Below are 20,763 nucleotides of genomic sequence, written 5' to 3'. Positions count from 1 at the left end.
AAAAATTACACAAAAAAAATGTCTGATGATAGTTTATAATTTGTTTGACAAAATTTCTAGCATATTTAAAAACAATAATAATTAAAAATTAAAATAAAGAAGACACCCAACTGTCCTAGTAATAATATATAATTGTTTACATTTTTAAACAATGTTAACAAATTAGCATAATCTTTTAAGAAAAATTAATTTAACTGGATTAAAAAAAACAAAACATTAAAAGTAGTTGATACAATTAATTTAAGTGCCATTAAGTTTCATTTAAATGTCATTGTTTCATTGTTTGTGTAAATATATTTCTATTGAAAAGAGCCGTGAATAATTTGCTGATTATAATATTGTCTAAGTAATAATGTCAAATAAATTGTATTTAATTTCTCAAATATAATGTTCTATATATTATAATATTTAAATAATATAATATCATTTTTATAATGATATAATATAACAAGAAATCATTTCAACAACTTTTATATGAGAAAATGTAATTTAATTACATCTGAAACCTTTGTAACAAAATCAAACATTTTCAAAATTTATATTTTAGAACTAAAGTGCATCTGAAACAGACAACAAAAGCCAAAAAAGCAAAATTTTAATAATTCAATCTGTTAAATTATAAATGTTAAGATGACCTGGAATATAGTACACAAATGATATGGACCTTTACAGTGCTTTTTCAACAGCATTGGTCACTACAAAAAATGCATGCCATGCAATTTTCCATTTTTGGGTGAACTATTGCTTTTATTTTAGGACATTGAATCCCAAAAGGTAAGGCAATATTAAAGGGGTCATATGATGCGATTTCAATTTTTCCTTTATATTTGGAGTCTTACAAACTCTTGGTGCATAAAGAAGATCTGTAAAGTTGCAAAGACTAAAGTTTCAAATCCAAAAAGATACGCTTTATCAAAGTTAAGACTCTGACACGCCTCCCTAAAACAACTCATTCAAACCCACCCCACATGTCTACGTAGCTATGTGGGAAGATTTGTGTAATGCTGTGTTCACACCAAACACAAATAGAGCATCAAATTCACGTCTACCGCGTCTAGTTTACCACTTGAACATTTTGAGATCATTCACTTCATTCGCGCGTGAGATTCGCTTCATTCGCGTGTGAAATTAACTTCAAAACAGACGCAAATTCGCTAAATGGGGGGGGGGGGGGCTTCTGCCAGCTGAGTTCACTCAGCATTTTCAACCGCCATTTTATTCGGATAATTTTCAAAATATTACTGTTATTGTGTCATGAAATGTAGTTTTAAAAGTATTTCAGGCGAGAATGTAGTTGTTTTAAACTTAAATATGCGGTTTATTTATAAAGACAGCATCTATTTAAAAAAATGTTTTTCGCCGATTTTGGAGATGAGCTCCATGCAATCAGCGGGAGCTCCGTCATCATGTATCCGCCGAGAGCAGCCTCACCTCGGCTAGACCTTCTGACATTTGCCACTGGCTCTGATGTCTCTAGCGGTTCAAGATAAAATATAATTAGTTTGGGGTAAAACGAAACGTTTCTTATCTTTGGCCTTTATTCAATTCATCTATTAATATGTTTATATATATATATATATATATATATATATATATATATATATATATATATATATATATATATATAGGTCCTTTTTATTCCTGTCTCTATAGAAAAATTAACTTTTGTCATATAGCTCCGGTTGACTGCTCACTGACAACTTCAGTCATTCCTCCATGTTGAATGAGTGACTTCTAGCAGGCTCCTGATTGGTTAGCGCGACGCAAATTGACGCCAAAGTAAAAAAAAATTAAACTCGGGCGGCAGACGAGAATTCGCGTCAAACGCTTAAAAGCACAAAAGCACCATTCGTGCCTAACGCGAATTAGACGTTCGAATGAGGCGAATTCGCATCTTCCGCGCCGCGCTAAATGCCTCATTTGCGCCGCAAGACCTCCAGACGCGTGTAAACGCGCCTTTGCATTGACTTAACATTGAAATCATTTGCGCCAGATGCTCTATTCGCGTTAGGTGTGAACACAGTATAATGCCATCCAAATGTTCACGCAAAGAAAGAAGGCGTGGCTTCAGTAACAACAGTGAGTGTTGAAGCAGCCATGTCAGGGAGATGCTGTGTGTTTCTAGATGAAAACAAAAGCACTTTATTTGGCCTTCTGAAAGTAGATGCATTTAGGAATCTTTAAGATTACTTACAACAGAACATTTTGTGGACAACCTTTTTCGTGAACCTAGGAGAGTAGGTAATTCTGACTTTGCTACGACAATCTGACGCTTCTGAATCTGTTACTGTAAGCATGTTTTGTTATTAGTTATTAGTGTTTGCTATGTTCAAATTTTGTTTTGGAGTTTTGCGCATCACGTGTGTGTGTTTGTGTGTGTGAGAGAGAGACAGGGTCACACAGGAGTCAGATGATGGTAAAACTAAGGACATTATTAACTGTCTTTACATTTATTTTTAAAGACGAAGCTCATGATTATGGAAAGGGGTGTTACATTTCTGACGCCTGCTTGTGGTGTCAGAGCAGAGCAAACTGCGCTTGTCAGAAGGAGGGATTTAGTAGAAAATGACGCGTTTGAGAGAGCCGGGGCATAGAGGACCTACAATAATGTACAGTATTTGAAAAAATGATGTGCTTTTTGAACATTAAAGCATGTCAGCATATTCTGTTACACCAAATACATAAAATAATGATCTTTAAAAAAAGCATCATATGACCCCTTTAAGGTTAAAAATCTCTATGGTAAGTATTGACTGCACCCACATCATCTCGTAGCCCTCTTTCCATGCTTGGATGGTATTTGACTCTGCAGTAAGCAGGTCAGTGGTGCTTCCTTCTCCATCAGGAACAAAGCCAACCCTCAGATTTGCTGGTGAAACGTGTGCTAGGGAGCGAGCTGTTATTCACATGAGAATTTGCACTGACCATAGTCTTGAAAGATCTCTAAATGAAAGGGGCACCCCCCACCCTATCAAAAGCACTGCCCTGTGGGACTTACCTTTGGGTCTGGATCAGTAATATCAGAACTGCTAGTACAGTACGCTGGACTGGAGCGGGCCAACGGGGGACGGGCGACATAGAAAACGTCTTTAGATGAGGCTCGGTGAGGATGATCGTGGTCTGCAAACCCTCCCATTCCGGCCCGGGATGGAGGGGCGCCGCCACTGGACATGGCAGAGGTTGGAGAGGGCAGGCGAGTGATTTCGACTGAACTATGTGAGATATGAGAATGTTAACATGGAAAATCATATCCACATTCATTTTCTCTACTAACAATATTCATGTAGACATTCACTTAAACTTAGTTCCGAAACCTAGCGAGCCATATGATGTGATAATTTTTTTGTTCTTGTTTTATTCAATTATTTATTTGATTAATTAATGAAATAAACTTTTTTATTTTAGTATCATTGATATAATATTATAGTTTGTTAATATTTTATATTATATTTATTAGACTTTATAAAAAAAAAAATGTTTCACCTTAATCTTAGTAAAGGTTTATTAAGCCCCTTTAACACTGCCATCCTGGCAAATACACAGGTAAAGTGTTCCTGCAATTGTTCCCGGGTCGCTAGATTTTGCACTTTCACACTGCCAGTGATGATCCGGTATATGTGCGTGCTTTCACACACAACCCTTGAAGATCCCGTAACGACACGTGACATCAGCGCGTGACGTGTAATGTACGAGTCGAAAACGCTGGGCACCTTATACTTTCACTGAAGCAAGCAAACGATCTCTGCGTCAGCGCGGAAAGTGAGGAACTAACTGTTCTCTGCTTCATTACAGTTTGCAAATATGTATTTGTCGCGAACGTTGATCTTCCTTCAAAACAGCCGGTAAAAGAGTCGCGCGATAACGCGTCATCACTTCGACACGGAATTAGATCTGGCTTTTGTTCACACAGCGCTCGTCCCGGGTCGAACCTCGCAATGTTACTAGGTCCCCAACCCGGGTTCAATGCGATAATCAATCCCGGGACGTGGTTGCTTTCACACAGAAGGCGACCCGGCAATGTTCCGGAAATATTGCGGGTCCGACGTGCAGTGTGAAAGGGGCTTTAGTTTATCTTTAACGTAGCATTTATTAATATCTATTTGTTAGTTTTAATTTGTTTAGTTTTAGTTATTTTATACTTTAAGCTAAACTAAGCAAAAATGAGAAATGCTAGCAAATATATTAAATAAAATAAGGTATATTATTGGATTTCAGTTTATTTTATTTTTGTTTCAAGTAATAATTTTTTTTGTTTGTTTTAGTTTTAACAATAATAACCCTGTGTCTGTAGAATAATAAAATAAAATAAAATAAAATAAAATAAAATCATTTAGCAGACGCTTTTGTCCAAAGTGACTTACAAATGAGGACAATGGAAGCAATCAAAATCAAGTAGCAAGTTTTTTTTTTTTTTTATTATATAATAAAAGAAAACAGAATAGAAAATGAATAGATCAAGCTTGTGTTAGAGGCCTTTTTTGCTTTTGTTAATTGTATAATAAATTAAAAAAAGAAAATGAACAGAATACAAAAAGATTAGAAAAGCTAGTTTTTTTTAAAAGATCAAGTAGTTGTAGTAATGTTATTCAATTATCAGTCTTTTTTATGATTCCTTTTAAGTGACAGGAAAAGAAAAATCTAAATGTTATACTAAAATAATTCCCATAAAAAGAATTCACAATTAAATATTTGGACAGCCAAACTAAACTAAATGAATAAAACTATAGAAAAAAATAGAATACAATAAAATAATGAATTCATATCAAATCTAATTTATGCTCTTACACCTTTTTTAAATTCAATTTTCTAAATTATTTAATTTTTTCATACAAATGTGATATTATAAAAGGCAATATGCTGTACTATACAGTAAACCACAAATAATGATTAACACAGTCTCTGTAAAATAGAAGAAAATCTAATCTGTAAGATAGAAAAAAATAGATAGTAAAAGAGTAAAAAAAAAATATTGAAATTTTTTTTTAGCATCCATTGCACCTTTGGCTAAAATACAGACTAAGTAGTCAGCTCGCTAGGATTTGGAAAGTAGTTTCTTCAGAGGTGACACACATCCAGGAAAGTACCTGTTGAGGTCCCTCATCATGAGGTTCTGGAACTCAGACGAGACGCCCCTGTTGAAGCTGGGCCTGGAGAGCAACCTGTCTGTCTGTCTCTCTGGAGGCGGTCTGTCCGTCTGATGACTGGGCTGTCGCTGGAAGTGAGGGTTACGAAGGGCCATGCTGATGTCATTCAGAAGTCGGGGCAATGGTCCGAGTTTAATGATAGCATCCTTTGACACGGTAAAAACAGACCGAGGAGACCAAACTGATGACCGATTGCAAACGCAAGTAGACAATCACACTCATACTCATCTAGATTATCAAACAGCATCTACCTTGCTTAGTTGTGCCATGACTTCCCACAAAAGACTGTGCAGGATCGAGAGCTCCCTTCCCAAGTCGATGTAGCCCTCAAAAGCAGCTGCGTTGCTCACGCTGTCGAGATTGGAGATCTCGTATAGAAACTGCTGCATGGAGCCCCACTCCATCTCTAAAAACTCATTCATAAAGCACATGTACTCCTCCTTACTGCCAAACCTGTAACGCAGTGAGGGATCGCTAAGGACACGGGAATTTTAAGACAATGATAATGTGAATGATCATTATGTTCATCATCAGTAACGGCTGCACAGTTTATTATAGCTAAGTGGTTAACGATCTGGGCTGACAGCCCAGACGTTATAATTTAACCCATAAAACTGGGCGGAAATCCCCAAACAGAACGGTTACCCTGCTGAAAAGACCAGCATGAGTAACTGTGCTCTAGTAATACAGCAGAAAATGATGCCATGGTAATAAAGTTAGAAGACCTTAGAGATGTGTGTACTGACTTTGAGAAGTTTGCAAGGTTCTGCACAACTTTGGCTATGAGGGTGAGTGTGCGTGAGGTCTGCTCGTCGGGGTACTCCTGCGTGAGGTTGAATAAGGATGGCGACATGACGGCCGGACACAGGAAGCGCAGGAAGAGGGAACCACTGATCAGTCGATCTGCAATGTCTTCTCTTCCCCTCTCAGCGCATCGAACACGCCAGGATGCAAACACCTCTTTCAATTCTCTTGGAAACGCACTGGGAGAAACAAATAATACACATTATTTCCATCTAGATTTAAGCAGCTGGTGTGATATCCTGTTTTCACTGCACCATCATGTAAAAGATATTAAAATAAACCCAAAATAAAATTCATAATTAGGGATAATGTGTGTTGTTATCGATATAGTTTTCTCAATATGTTTCAGAAAATTTTCATCATGCAATCTTAAAGCTGCAGTCGGTAACTTTTGACGCTCTAGCGGTTAATAAACAGAACTGCTTGCGTCTTGCGGAAGAACATCGTAGCCGGATCTATTTCTCTCTGTTTATGTCTATGAAGAATCACAAAGGTACTGGGTTACTCCGCCGCGGTATCCCCGAAGCAATCTAAAATAGTCTGAATATAAACACTTATTATAGGTGCACCCTAGTGATTCAGGACAAGCTAAAAACACGGTTTGGAAAATGGATTCATGGTGTACTCACTTATTATATACATTTTTCTACATTTTGAACACAAACAAAGTTACGGACCGCAGCTCTGATTGGTTGTTTCTTACCGGGAGTAGTCAGTAACTGCAAATGGCAATAGGACCACTGGGAGGAGCCAGAGGAGCTTGATTTTTTCACAGATTATCTGTCTCATATTCTACTGTCAGGACATAATGACAGGTTTAACAAATATGTAAAAAATATATTTTTACAAAAGTTACCCACTGCAGCTTTAAGAATTTTTTAAAGATCTCCAATCAAAGCTATTATTAAAAATTTTTGTCTCTCAAAATCAAAAGCTGCAAAAATATTACAATGTATCATTTTTAATATCCGGGGGTGTGGTGCACTCAATTAAAATATACAGATTTATTTATTTTTTCTGTCCAGTGGTGTGGTGCCCTTATAAAATATGGAGGTTTTTTTGGGGGGGTGGGGGAGGGTGAACAGAAAGTTAAAAAAGACCAACATTTATTTGAAAAACATATATTTTGTAACATTACAAATTATATAAAAAAATTTATAAATTTAATGCATCCTTGGGGAGTAAAAATGTTTTTTTACATATAACGTTTTAATGGTGATGTATCACAAAAAAGCGATAATACTACTACTAAATATTTCTTGAGCATCAAATCCTCATATTAGAATGATTTCTGAAGGATTATGCGAAACTGAGGACTGGAGTTATGATGCTGAAAATTCAGCTTTGATCACAGGAATAAATGACATTTTTTATAACATATTCAAATGAAAACATTTATCTTAAATTGCAATAATATTTCATAATATTACTGTTTTTCCTGTGCTTTTGATCAAATAAATGCAGCCTTGGTGAGCATAAAAGTTATCTTTCAAAAACATTTAAAAAAATCCAAATTATTTGATTGCTGCAGTACATCTTGCAGTTTTTCAGCCAGGAAATGTACAGATGGCACATCGATTTAAAAACATTTCCAGACTCTCAGCTCAGTAACTAACCAATGCGAGTTGACGATTTTGCAGAGTGCCAGCTCACAGCACATCCGGAGGTTGGCTTGATGTTCGGGCAGCACAGAAGGTGGAGTCCTCATTGGGTCGACTTCACAGTTCTCCTCTGACTCATACAGCGCACGGATAAAATCCCCTGAATCCAGATGAGACCATTAATGGGTGAGAGTACAGCAGCTGAAACTACGACAACTCTCCAAACAGTCTGAGGAAGTCTGACCTAAAACGTCTTTGAGGTACTTATGTCCGATGAGTTTGAGGTACTCTTCTATGGCTTTGGTGGCCAGGGTGTTCTCTCTGAAGATCAGGTGCTCTCGATCGGTAAATCGGTCCACCTCACACATCGCCATGTCTGAAAGAAAATCCTTGTGCAGAACAAAAGAAGAGACATCTGCAATCACTTCTGAGCTTGCCTTGTTGTCTAGTGTCGACGTATAGAGACATACAGTAATCATGATAGAACCAGATAAGTAAGTGATTTTGGAGTGCTCTACATAGACAGCAACCATGTTGTTATTTTGAACTAAACTAAAACTATTTCAAATTGCTTTGGTAGGGTTAGAAATTGAAAGAAGTCGAAATTAAATATAAATAGTAGATAAAATCGTAAAACTTAAACAAAATTTAAACTTTAAAACTAAACTTTATAAGTTGAAGTACTGAAATTGCTAAAACTAAAAAATTCATATATTTTATATTTATAAAAAATAAGACAATTGAAAAAAAATATATATATATATATAAAATATAAATTATTTTTAATATTTATAAAATAAATGTAAAAACTAAATAAATAAAAATAAAAGTCACTATTCAAAAATATGTATAAATAATAAAACAATATATAAATAATATTGTGTACCAGACAAATAATATACACACGCGTAACATACATAACATAAATAAAATACATATACCCAAATTATTAGATAAAACAGTCTACACTATTTGTGCAATACTATTTAGTATTAAATGAAATATAAGCATAATCCACATAATTTCCTTTCTGCATTTTTTCAGATTTAATGGATTTAAACATGGTAATATGTTGCACACACATTTTTCAATTCTCTAAAATGCGAACATAAAATTACACAACATATTAGCCTATTAGGTAAATTATCAAATTTGATTGCTGTCTGATTATTCAGCTCACTAGGTTTTGGATCATACTAAGTAACCTACATGCAAACAAACATTATTCAACAAAGTGGTACCTTGGCCTTCCCTGTGCTCTGCAGGATGTGCACCAGAGCGCAGGCCACTTCCTCTTTGCTCTTGACACTCATCAGCGGCTCCAGAACGGCACACAGCGTACGGTAGTTGTTGGTCACATACTCTGCGAACTCTTTATACAGCTCCATGGGCAGGATGCTCATGGTCTGAAAGCGCGACTTGAGCCGCAGGGAGGCGTTGATGATTTTTCCCCCTCCAACACCACCACCCTTGGTCAGGACGCTGGGCTGAATGACCGGGTACCATTGCTCCACAAACTGACGACCAGTGATGCTGGAAATGGGAATGCTAATCAAGCCCAGGTATGTGCTCTTCTCCTGTTATTGTCAAGAAAATTGACAAAACAAAAGTCACCATATCAAGAGACATATCAAAGTTTCATCTTTTTATCATAATTTTAAATGGCAATAGCCTTGAATCATTATTTTCTATATGTTTTACACTTATTTGCATATTTTTAAGGAGTCATTTCTATCATAACATTTTTATATACACATACTTACATTTTTTTATAGTTATTAATTTATAAATAATATTAAATATAAATAAAATACTGTTAATATATTTATGTATATAATGGATATTAATGTACATTTATATTAGCATTATAATAAATGATATAATAATTAATTTATAAATAATACACAATATTAATATACAATAAATATTTATTATAATTATAATAATACAATTACACACATGCACACAATAATGAATATACACACAAGTGTGTATCTGTGTGTTGTGAAATCTTTTAGACATATTCATTATATATTTGTACATAATATCATTTAACTTTTAAATCCAGAAATAGTTAATAAATAAAAAATACTATTAATATTATATTTCCATATATTACTATACATAATCACATTTATATTAGCATAAACTGTATCCATCAATATGCATGCATACAGTCTTGAAGTCTTCATTTTGAGTGGTATCTATCGAGAGAGTGTACCTTGCGTCTTTTCTTGTCCGTCTCTTTGTAAAGGTGAAGGCGGAGGTTGCGGACAGCTGGCAGGTTGTTGAACTCGAAGTGCTCACCCCAGAAGACGGTATCGGTTCGGGGTTTGCTGGTGGTGCGGGCGTAAAGCATGTCATCCAAGCACAGTTCACAATAATAGCGCTTTTTGGGAGGGAGTTCCCGGGCCTCGATGATCCACAGCTTCAGAACGTTGTCGACGCGTCGACTGTTGTCCTGAGTGTGGGAAACACAGATGGTGAAGCCAACACAGTCATATTTGCACCATATAGACTCCAGGTGAGGGTGGTGCGAGGGTTTGCAGATCTCCAAATGTGTCATCAAGCATGCAGACAGACAGCAGAGACTGCAGTGATTTAATGATCTGAACTACTGTTAGTCTAACACCTACAGCGTGTCTAAAGTGCTGGATGGTCTCACAGAATGATGAGTCACTAGAGCCATCAAAGTGCCACTTTCTACTGGCAATCACAGATGCACTAAATATACCCTGAATAACCGATTTCCAAAGCTCCGGTCCTTTCATTACCGATAACACGCTACAGTCATTATCTCTGATTGCAATACTATGGTATTCTGATTTTTAACATGTTACTGAGTGATTACCATATTTATACACCAAGGTTCTTCAAAGATACAAAGACAGACTAACATAATAAATCGACCGATAACAGTTTGTTCTTTTTTTCACATTCCGTTTAGTAGTGGCACATCTGTACGTTTGGAAAACTAACAGACTGTGTGGAAAAACATTCAAATAATGTCAATTCACTGAACAGCTGTATGGAAAATTCAGCTGAATTATTATTTTTTTAAATCTGTAAATTCTGTTCATTCTAAAACAATAAATAGCAAACTAGCAATGAAACTAGCAGTTATTATAATCATAATAATTATTGCTATTATCATTAATATAAAGTAACTTTTATGTTAATATATTTATAATAATATATGTTATATTTATAATAATAATAATAATACATTTAGATTTATAATATTTATACATGATTTGAATTTCTATCCATGCTAAAATAATAAATAGCAATTATTATTATTATTATTATTATTATTAAATGAACAAATGATGTGTAATATGAATATATTTACATCTATAGTATTTATATTTCTATATGGTCTGAATTTCTGCCCATCCTTTCTACTAAATGCCTTAAAGCTTTGAATATCTTTATAAGTGTTAGTGAACACATGGTGATGACTTCACACATTCATACAAAGCTCACGGTGTACCTAATAAACAGAATTTTGTTTTCTGTTGGACTGGTAAAGACCTGCACAACCTGGATCCTAAAAGTTAACAATTAATTCTGATTAGTCGCAATTCCAGTTCTACTTTACAGTTTTGATGGTCAGTGGACAGACTGTGACGCTATCTGTGACTACGTCAAAGAAACAATGGTTAACACACGTTATTCCTATGGTACATCTCCAAAATCATGGCATTATCATGGTACCATATGTTAAAATAATGTTTTTTTTTTTTTTTTTTTATCAGTGATTGCTTTTGGCAGTGGTTTGCTGTGAACTAATCTGTAATGCACATCTGTGCTTTTGCTATAACTTCATAAACTTCTTCCATTAATCAGCTAATAAACCAGACTAATGAACACCCTTGGTCTGTCCTCGTTTACTGTAATATTGTCAATGCATCTGTTGCGAGACTGAGCAGGCTGATCATTTTTGGACGCCCGTGTTATGTTCTCCATGCAACATGATTGAGCCCGAACTCCCGCTGCCTGAACATCTGGACGAGTCAATCCACAGCGCTCTCCTTCTACAGCCCACCCAATCAAAACCCCCAAGACAGACACAGTCACAGACGTCTGCAGGAGAATCAGTTCTGCACTGGCCTTTGAGATAAATATTATCTAAGCATACCAGATTAATAAAGAAAGTGTTTATTTCATTATGAAGCCTGTTTGAGTTCATTCAGGAATCCCACAAATAACAGTAGAAGCTAAAATGAGTGTAAAGATGGAAATGACAGGAGAGGTTGTTACTGGAGTAGACTGATGCAGTCATGGAAGAAGAGAGTTCCTCTTTTCTTTTTCTTCTTCACACTCACTTTGTTTGGTTTGACAGCTCTCTGCAGATTCTCTATCCATTTGTCTCGCTCCGCGGCCGACCGACAGGCAAAACACTTTGTTCCCGAAGTGGTTATCACCTAAGGAAAGGAATAATGAGTTTCAGTATTTCCCCCATCAGCGTAATTTTAATTATAAGAAAGAGCAACAAAATTCCACGGGGCACTAGAGTTAATAAAGTCCTGCATTTGATGATTTAAGACGGGATGTGTGATTTCTATGCCACCAGTGGCCCCAAGTGAAACTGACAGAAAATTCATAGATTTCATTCGTTGTTCTTCATTTCGGAGAATGACAGAGCAATAGATATAATGATAGACAGAATGACGGATCGATAGATAGATTTAAATATGTGAAAATCCAAAATGTACTGTTTTTAATAAGCATCTGGTAGATTCTGTAAGGATCATGCAGCTTCTGAGTCTGAAGTATATAGTTGGCTGTAGATCACCTCAAAGCAGTACTCCTGTCCCAGTATACTGGAGTGAACAGGCTTGATGACCGCATCTTCATCAAGTGTCAGATCCAAGGCCTCGGCTGCGCTGCTGGGAGACAGCAAAGACTCATGGGAGTGTGATTCTTTGAAGCTCTGCATCAGACGAGTCCTGTGAGGGAGCAAGAACAGCAGGTCTGAGAGAGAACACGGCTACATGACGAGGTCAGTATACTTCATTTGATATTACACAAGTCAAGTTTCTTTCGAAGTCCTTTATCTGTGATGTATGGGGAACTACATCAGCGTCTATCATCAGTCGTGAGATAAATTATGAGCGCTTGAACACTTGGGGAGAATTCACTGAGAATTAAATTAACAATTTGCACATTGCGATTTTTGAACTTGACAATGCTTAAGGTTAGCTCAAACACACAATGCATTATCCATATATGAAAAATGCTAATTTGATTAATAAAAAAGGTTCACAATTGTCACTTAAAAAAAATAATCTAAATCTAAATAATCTAAAATGAGCCCAGTTTTTAAAAATGATTTGCGAAGAAAAGACTGAAAATGACATAAACATAAGTTTTAGCATTTAAATAAAATGCACAAACACTGTGTTTAGATTATAGTTTCAGAAAAATGCTAATATATATATATATATATATATATATATATATATATATATATATATATATATATATATATATATATATATATATATATATACATATATATATATGTGTGTATTTGAAAAAGATGCATTTATTAAGTTTCCAATTTTTGTTGTTTTTCAATATAATTCTGATTCTGTATGCCTTCCATAGGTGGAAACGTAAAAAAAATAACACTTTAAAAATCACTATTTTTATTATTATATATATATTTTTTTTAATAGAGTATTCACATTTTGGAATAAAGTACTAAAGCCATTTATAATTAACTTTATAAAAAAAAAAATGTTAATGTTAATGTTAATGACTGAAATAGTTAAGGTCGATTTGATTTCAGTGGTTAAGCTGAATTGTGGTTAATTAGCAAATACTTTAGTGAAATCAACCCTAAATATGCTCAAAAAAGTTTCTAATCAGTCTCAGCACAAATATGAGCACATTTATGTCGCATAACAACATACATACATACATATCTCTCTGTACCCACACACCCCCCAACACACACACACACACACACACACACTCACTTCGCAGTTTACAGCCACAAACCCTTGAACGAGCTGAAGAGAAGATTGACAAGCTTATCGAGAACTATGATTATATAAACATCAAAAGAAAAAGCATGATAAATTGTTAGATCCCTACTAGTGATGTATCGCTTCCCCTGCGTCTTCTGAGACTCACTGTATATGTATACATTCAGCCTCACAGCGTGAAGTACATACAGTACAGTGTGGGAGAGAGAGAGAGAGAGGGGTATAAAAATAGACCCAGAGGAGTGAGTCAGAATGAAAGAAATGATAGAGCGAGTGGAGGAGGAAGGGAGAGAGAGAGAGAGAGAGTAGTGAGACAGCGAGAGACTTCTCTGTGGAAATCAAAATGTTACATAAACCTGAGATCTGAGATCTATCTATCTATCTATCTATCTATCTATCTATCTATCTATCTATCTATCTATCTATCTATCTATCTATCTATCTATCTATCTATCTATCTATCTATCATCTATCTATCTATCTATCTATCTATCTATCTATCTATCTATCTGTATGTCTGAAAAAACACAAGAAAAAATTACTTAAAATTAATTACAATTTTACTGCACCAATTTTCAAAAGTGATAGTTTACTTCTTTCTTTATTTGAAAATGATACACTTATTTAGCAATGATGCATAAAAGCTATGAATTGTGACAGACATTTATAATGCTACAATAGATATATATTTCAAATAGATGTTATACATTAGAAGCTTCTATTAATAAAATAATACTTTAAAATTTAACACGGTACACACAGAACATAAGTATCTGAACTGTTTTTACTACTGATAATAATAAGGCATAAATCTTGAACAGCAAATCATCATTAGAATGATTGCTGAAGGACTGTGTGAAGACTGAAAATTCAGCTTCGCCATCACAATAATAAATGATATCATATATAACATATATTAAAACTGAAAACTATTTTCTGTTATATTGATTGCATTTTGTAATATTTTACAATATTATTTCACATCATATATATATATATATATATATAGGTCAGCATAAAATACTTCTATTTGTGGATTTTTTACAGTATTTTTTAAATAAATATATTTTTTTGTATTTTTTTCTATTTGTATTACCAACAGGCAGTTAAATTGCATTGCAAAATAATCAGTCTCTCCAGAAAAACGTGATTATGCGATCGCCTGATTTAATGCATAATCAGACAAGGGCCGCATATTTATGCGGGGGTCGCATTTTTTCAAATACGCCGCACTTTTGCCGCATAAATTGCCGATTTCAGAAAGCAAAATATGCGGAGGTAGCATGATTTCATAATAATAATAATTTTCGTTGCAAAAAAGTCACATATATCTTAGCAGAAAGTTGAAAATCGCATTATTTCCCAATGGGAACCTTGTGAAGTGACGTAATTGCGTGACTTGAACATCATCTGTGAAGCCCGCGGTGAAACCAGGGTGAAGGACGCAAATCATTCTCATCTGCCAAAAAAAAAAAGCACAAAAGACCGGGCGAAGCAGTTACCCGGTGTGTTACATGAAAGTGGGGGCAAATTATTTTGAGAGAGGGATGAGGATGAGGATGGCGAATGATAGGCCAGTGTTAGAGGCAACGCAGTTAGCTTTCATTTTCACAGTGGACTGTTGTAGTTTCATTCAGAAGTTATTGCCCCTCTACAGTTGTAAGATTGTACTTTTTTGTTACAGAATAGTACCAAAACCTTACAGTTGTAAGTATATTAGGAGTATGTAAAAAAATGTACGTTGCAGTAAGAGATTGCCCTTTGCAATTCCTGTAAAACAACATTTGTATATTTGTGTGTATATTTTATTTGTATACATTTTTACAGAAGTTGTTGAATATTCCTTTTGTAAAGCTAGAGAACTTGTTTGACTCAATGTTTTGTAAGTTTGAACCATGTGTTAATTAAGGTCTGAAATAAAACAGAATGAGAACTTAAATATTATGTGATTTAGTATGCTTGTTTATCATAGGAAGTCATAAGAAATGACTCTTTACAGTAAGGTAGTAGCCTCGTGAGAACAGGGTGTTGGGGGGGGGGGGTCACCTTTTTTTCTCTTTTTCATCAAACCGCATTTTTTGCAAGTTCCTGCAATTTCATCACATAAGATTGCAAAAATATCCCGCATATTCCATCACATTTTTTAAGAAAACCTGCCCGCAAAAATCACAAAAATAATCCGCGTTTTTCTGGAGGGACTGAATAATAAGTGGACATCCAAAAATAAATAAATAAATTAAACTGATCAGCAGGTTGCATTTGATTTTATATATTTTACTGTAACTTGCATTGTACATATAATCTTTTTTTTTTACATAACCTTACTCCTTTATATGTTGCTTTTAAGCAGGTGAGCAGGCAGCAAGAAAGAAAAGTGGGATTATTCTTCTTGGAACGCTATTTAGTAACTGAGGCGAACAAAGACCTAGATTTCTGTCTGTACATCACACAAAGCTCTCATAGGAGTCACTTTTATGGAGCTTTTTATCTTTTATTCAGCCTGACAGAATAAATCACCATTAACTTTTATTTGTACGTAAAAGAACCACTTGGACATTCTCCAAAGATACTCATTTTGGGTTTGGAACGAGATGAGGGTGAAGAAATGATGAAGTATCCCATTCACATCTACACAAACAAGCTTTTGGGACGAGGTCAGTCAAATCCAAAAGATAAGTAGGTTTTCTACTCCAAAATTTCAACGCATAATTACTGGCATAAATTTGTGTCATATTGAAATCATCCTGACTTTCAGTTCTCTTTGAGATCAGGTGGATTATATCACAATTTTATTCCAAAATGAAAAACAGCATAAGAAACGCAGGCTTTCTCTGAGACGCTGTTCACAGTGCCACTCCAGCTGTTCGACTCCATTTGAGCATCACACGACAATCCAGTGCACTACCGTTCCAGTTAAGAGCTGAATCTAATTATATGAAAGAGGAGATGTCTGTTTGAATTACTCAAAGCGCTCGGCAGAACGGCCTTCATTTCAAAGCTACAACGCAGCGAAAACTCTCCTCTTTGAAAAGGAAACATCACTAAAGCATCCCTGTCCGAACTGAGCAGGAACTTCAAAAACCACAAGCTGGCTTTTTCTGGAAGACCACAGGCTGACCGTGGGTGAGATATGAATAAATGAATGAATAAACCGTGACGAGAGCACCTGTCGGGACGCTTGAAAACGGATAATAAGGAACCAGATTGAGAGATACTGAATTGGTGTGCAAACCGGCATTTAACAGAGCACTTCATCTAAAAATGATGACTTGCTGACCTCTATTTTATTCCAATATCACATCTTATGAGTAAATGAGGACAGGATTTTCATTTTTGGTTGAACTGTACTCATTGAAGGTTAATATCATGACACAGCAGTGTTTCTGCATGCGTGTATGGGAGGAAGAGTTTGGATGGTACCGGTCTTGGTCGGCGCTGCGGAAACGAGGGAGGATCATGTGACGGAAGCTGCTGGTTCGGTCCAGTTTGGGCTGACTCTTGGCCCGCTTAATGGACCCCTTCAGTCTTCTACTGAGGAAACTCTGAGAAAAAGAACAGACTCTGAATTAATATGCATGACCACAGAACACAAACCTAAGGAATGGATTTGGATTGCAGAGTCAGATAGTTGAAAACAATCACAGGGAATATTTTTTAATTATAATATGTGTTTAATCCCACCAGGAGGTTTTCATTTATTAAGCTCCAAAAACCTTACTGATTGATGTTTTCATGCACTTAAATATAAATATAAATATAAAAATAAAGGGTCTCAATTAAATATACGCAGTTTCACATGATTAGTGCAAATTGACACATGACCAGAGCAACTTATTTCCTGTTTGCACCTTGAGAAGATGATGGCTGCTTCAAAGCTTCAAAACTGAAGGCTAGTAAAGTGTCTTTACGTAAATATTTGACAAAGATTTTTGGTACACATGATCTTTAGGGTGTTTAGTGTCAATATCTGCATTCACATATATATATATATATATATCTTTGTTGAGTGTGGTCATAGAATGAGTAAACATGCTGATGGTCACAATAGTAACCGGTGGGATAACAGTGAACTGAGGTATACAATATAAATCTAATTGCAGTTGCTAGTTGCACAAAAATGTGTTACAAAAAATTTACAATAATGTTGTAATACTCGAAGCATTAATATAAAAATTTGATGTTATATTTGACATAACAGTAACAATTTTGAAATGCAATGATAGTTGATTTTGTTCTTTTTTATCTCAGTGTTCCTATCAAAGTATTTTTTATTTTTTTATGCATAATATTAACCCTAGAATGTGATCAAAAAGTTAAAAATAGCTAGGCTAAGTTATCTAACCATTTGTATGACTGCATAAATATGTTATTTCAGTTCACACAATATCCCACCGGTCACAAATGTGACCGAACATAAAACAAAAATTTTCACACACTGTTTAAAAAAATTGCTAAATGTAATTATTGATTATTTCTAAGGGTTACTAATGACACATAATTTGGATATTTTCATGCATGGGATTAAACGGGTTAAAAAGTATAAATGGAGTAAAGTGTAAAAAAAGAAAAAAAAAGAAAAGTTTACTAGTATTTGTATTTCATATAAAATTTAGTATTTATATTATTGTTTATAAACACACGCAATTTATACATATTTAAATACATTTATTCTGAATATTAAAATTACTTTTTAAAATAATTGCTTATTTTATTTTTAACAATAGAAAGTAACATTAATTGAAACATTAATTGAGCATATTTTTAAAAAGCAATTATTTATTATATTTTTATTATATTTAATATTACATTAAATTATTACATTCCATATTTGTATTACATAAAAAACTGAATAAAGTAAAAAAAAAAGTATATATTTTTATAACTCTAATTTATAAAATATTTAAAATTATTGACATTCATAATTCTAATATTAATTAGATAAGTAGATGCAAAATTGTGTTGCAACTGACTGACATGGTTTTCCTTTGCTGGTGGCGAAACACTCCAGGAGTGCTGCACTATCCACATTTAACCAATAGTGGGAAGTGTTGCTTCATAAATAGTTCCTGACGCCTACAACAAGAACAGACTGGCAACAGCAGGAAAGAGGTTCATGCAAGGGGCAAGGAACTCGACCGGAAGTTGAAGTCGGGTGGGGGCTGCCATCTTTTAGCAGAACTTCACTTGCGTTAGCATTCCCATTGACTCCCATTCATTTTGGCGTCACTTTGACAGCGAATAACTTTACATCTGAGGCGTTTGAAGACTCTGTTTGTCCATTATTTATTTCTAAAGATACACGACAATGTATAAAGGGCTCCATTACCTTCTATGTTACATTATGGCCCCGTATGAACAGTTTTTGTAAAAAATAGGCTAACGATTGCGTCATAACCACTCGGCTCTCTGTCGCATTACCGTACAGACAGGAGGAGAAGCTCGCAGGCAATTAACTTAATATGGCGTACTGGCGTTACATTTTAAAATACTATACAAAACAATTATTCAGAATACTTACTCCTGCTCACTCACGACAAAGAACTCCCCGCTCAAGCTCGCCGTCTCTGCAAGATTAACGATGGCAGTTTTCACGCACAGCTACTAGAAGATTTACATCTGCCAGACAGGTTTCTGACGTCGTCAAGCTTCGTTTGAGTCTGCGCGTCAGAAACGGAAGTGCTAAAAAACGCTAAAACTGGGCTTCATTTGTCTCAATTGAGTTCCAATGGGGTCGCTGTGTCCATTTCTTTTACTGTCTATGGGTTCATGCCACAGCAGAATAAAATAAAAAAACACTCAGATCTCACTATGTTCGTAATGCTTTCATAAGACGTGCAACCTCAGATTAAACCTGAAAATACACAACCCATCAACAGATGAATGTTTAGACACAGCAGATGAAGCTGTGAAAACTCTTCTCCTCCGTGATGATTATAGTTTTTGCAAGGCAGCAGTGTTTTGGTATTCCTCCAAAATTATGGCTAGGGGGCTCATTTTAAACTAGTAAGCCCTTAGCATCAAACTTGCACAATTAAAATCAGCCCAAACTACTCACCCATCTCAACCTTGTTTCATCCTCAGGTGTGCTATCTATTTTGAGTTTTTGTAAACTTATAAATAAACTTCAGATTACATTTCGAAAATCTCTCATTTGGAAAGTAGTTCCAAAGCCTAAAACTTATCCAAAACTTTGCTTTCTTGCAAGAACTGTTATTTCCTTCAGGAAATGCAAATCTAAATGAGCTCTGTGTTTCTAAAGCAGAATTCAGATTAATTTCAGAAAGAACTGATATTAAGACTCTTTGTGGTTTTCATGAAAGTGAGAATAATTTATTAAAAAGAGACCTTAAGAAAAGCATTTATGCACTTTTCTTAACCTAAAAAAATTGATCTGATTACCAATAAAATATTAAGCATGTAAAGCATGTATTGCAGTGTCACATCACTGGAGTGCCTCTCATTTATTATCGCAGTCATTTGCAGCTAACAGTTTCGGCCAAACTGTTATACTAATAAAATCATTAATAGTATGCTAAGGTAAGCATCAATATTTATATTGCTCACACTTGAACAAACACTTTTTTAAACTTAGTACTTGTCCTACACTGTTTGTTTGACAGAAATTAATGCTGTCTCAATTCATATGACAACTTACTTATTTTATTATGTATTCTTACTATTTTTGTCTAACACACACACACAGAAAAAAAACAGGAGGAAAAAGGGGAATAGTCATATATAAAGGACCAGGGCCAATAAGCAACCAAACGGCGATTAGAAATGAACTTTTTGATTCAAAGAAAATACTTTGAAATATATTGAATTAGATTTTTTTCACCGAGAAAAAGGTGCATGATTTAATTTGCAACAATTTTCACCAAGAAATTGCAAGTAAATTTAACAAATAAACACAAGAGAAGTAACACATTAAAGTAAATTTTAAAAAATAATTGAGTGGAAAGAAATCAGGTTAAATATACTCCAATAGTCTTAGTTTTATAACAACTTTGAAAATAATACATTTCCATATATTACTTTTTAACCAATGTTTCTGTAAAAAGGGGCAGTTATGGATAATCATCATTTACAAAACAATTGTTTTAGAATAATTGATCTGTGGTTGCAATGCTTGAGTTTTATTATTTTCAGTTTTAAGTATTTTTCATGCAATTTCAATTCCTGAGCATTTGAATTATAGTCATCATGTTCATTCTAATT

At 34.7% G+C, this 20,763-nt stretch overlaps 1 protein-coding gene across 10 annotated transcripts in view; it reads right to left on the bottom strand.

The window, feature by feature from the left end:
• Positions 1 to 20,763, bottom strand: part of syngap1b (synaptic Ras GTPase activating protein 1b) — a 108,790-nt gene that overhangs the window by 25,218 nt on the left and 62,809 nt on the right. For all 10 annotated transcript variants that reach the window (XM_052579087.1, XM_052579085.1, XM_052579089.1 and 7 more), the window contains 11 exons: positions 16,966 to 17,087; positions 12,348 to 12,501; positions 11,878 to 11,976; positions 9,771 to 10,010; positions 8,791 to 9,126; positions 7,794 to 7,938; positions 7,565 to 7,709; positions 5,891 to 6,127; positions 5,396 to 5,597; positions 5,085 to 5,290; positions 2,999 to 3,212 (listed from right to left, as the gene is read on the bottom strand). In XM_052579087.1, the coding sequence (XP_052435047.1) occupies positions 2,999 to 3,212; positions 5,085 to 5,290; positions 5,396 to 5,597; positions 5,891 to 6,127; positions 7,565 to 7,709; positions 7,794 to 7,938; positions 8,791 to 9,126; positions 9,771 to 10,010; positions 11,878 to 11,976; positions 12,348 to 12,501; positions 16,966 to 17,087 (2,100 nt within the window). The remainder of the gene's footprint in view (positions 1 to 2,998; positions 3,213 to 5,084; positions 5,291 to 5,395; positions 5,598 to 5,890; positions 6,128 to 7,564; positions 7,710 to 7,793; positions 7,939 to 8,790; positions 9,127 to 9,770; positions 10,011 to 11,877; positions 11,977 to 12,347; positions 12,502 to 16,965; positions 17,088 to 20,763) is intronic.

The sequence above is a fragment of the Carassius gibelio genome, chromosome B16, assembly GCF_023724105.1.
Source record: "Carassius gibelio isolate Cgi1373 ecotype wild population from Czech Republic chromosome B16, carGib1.2-hapl.c, whole genome shotgun sequence".
Taxonomy (NCBI): Eukaryota; Metazoa; Chordata; class Actinopteri; order Cypriniformes; family Cyprinidae; genus Carassius; species Carassius gibelio.
This window is presented reverse-complemented; position numbering and strand designations above follow the sequence as displayed.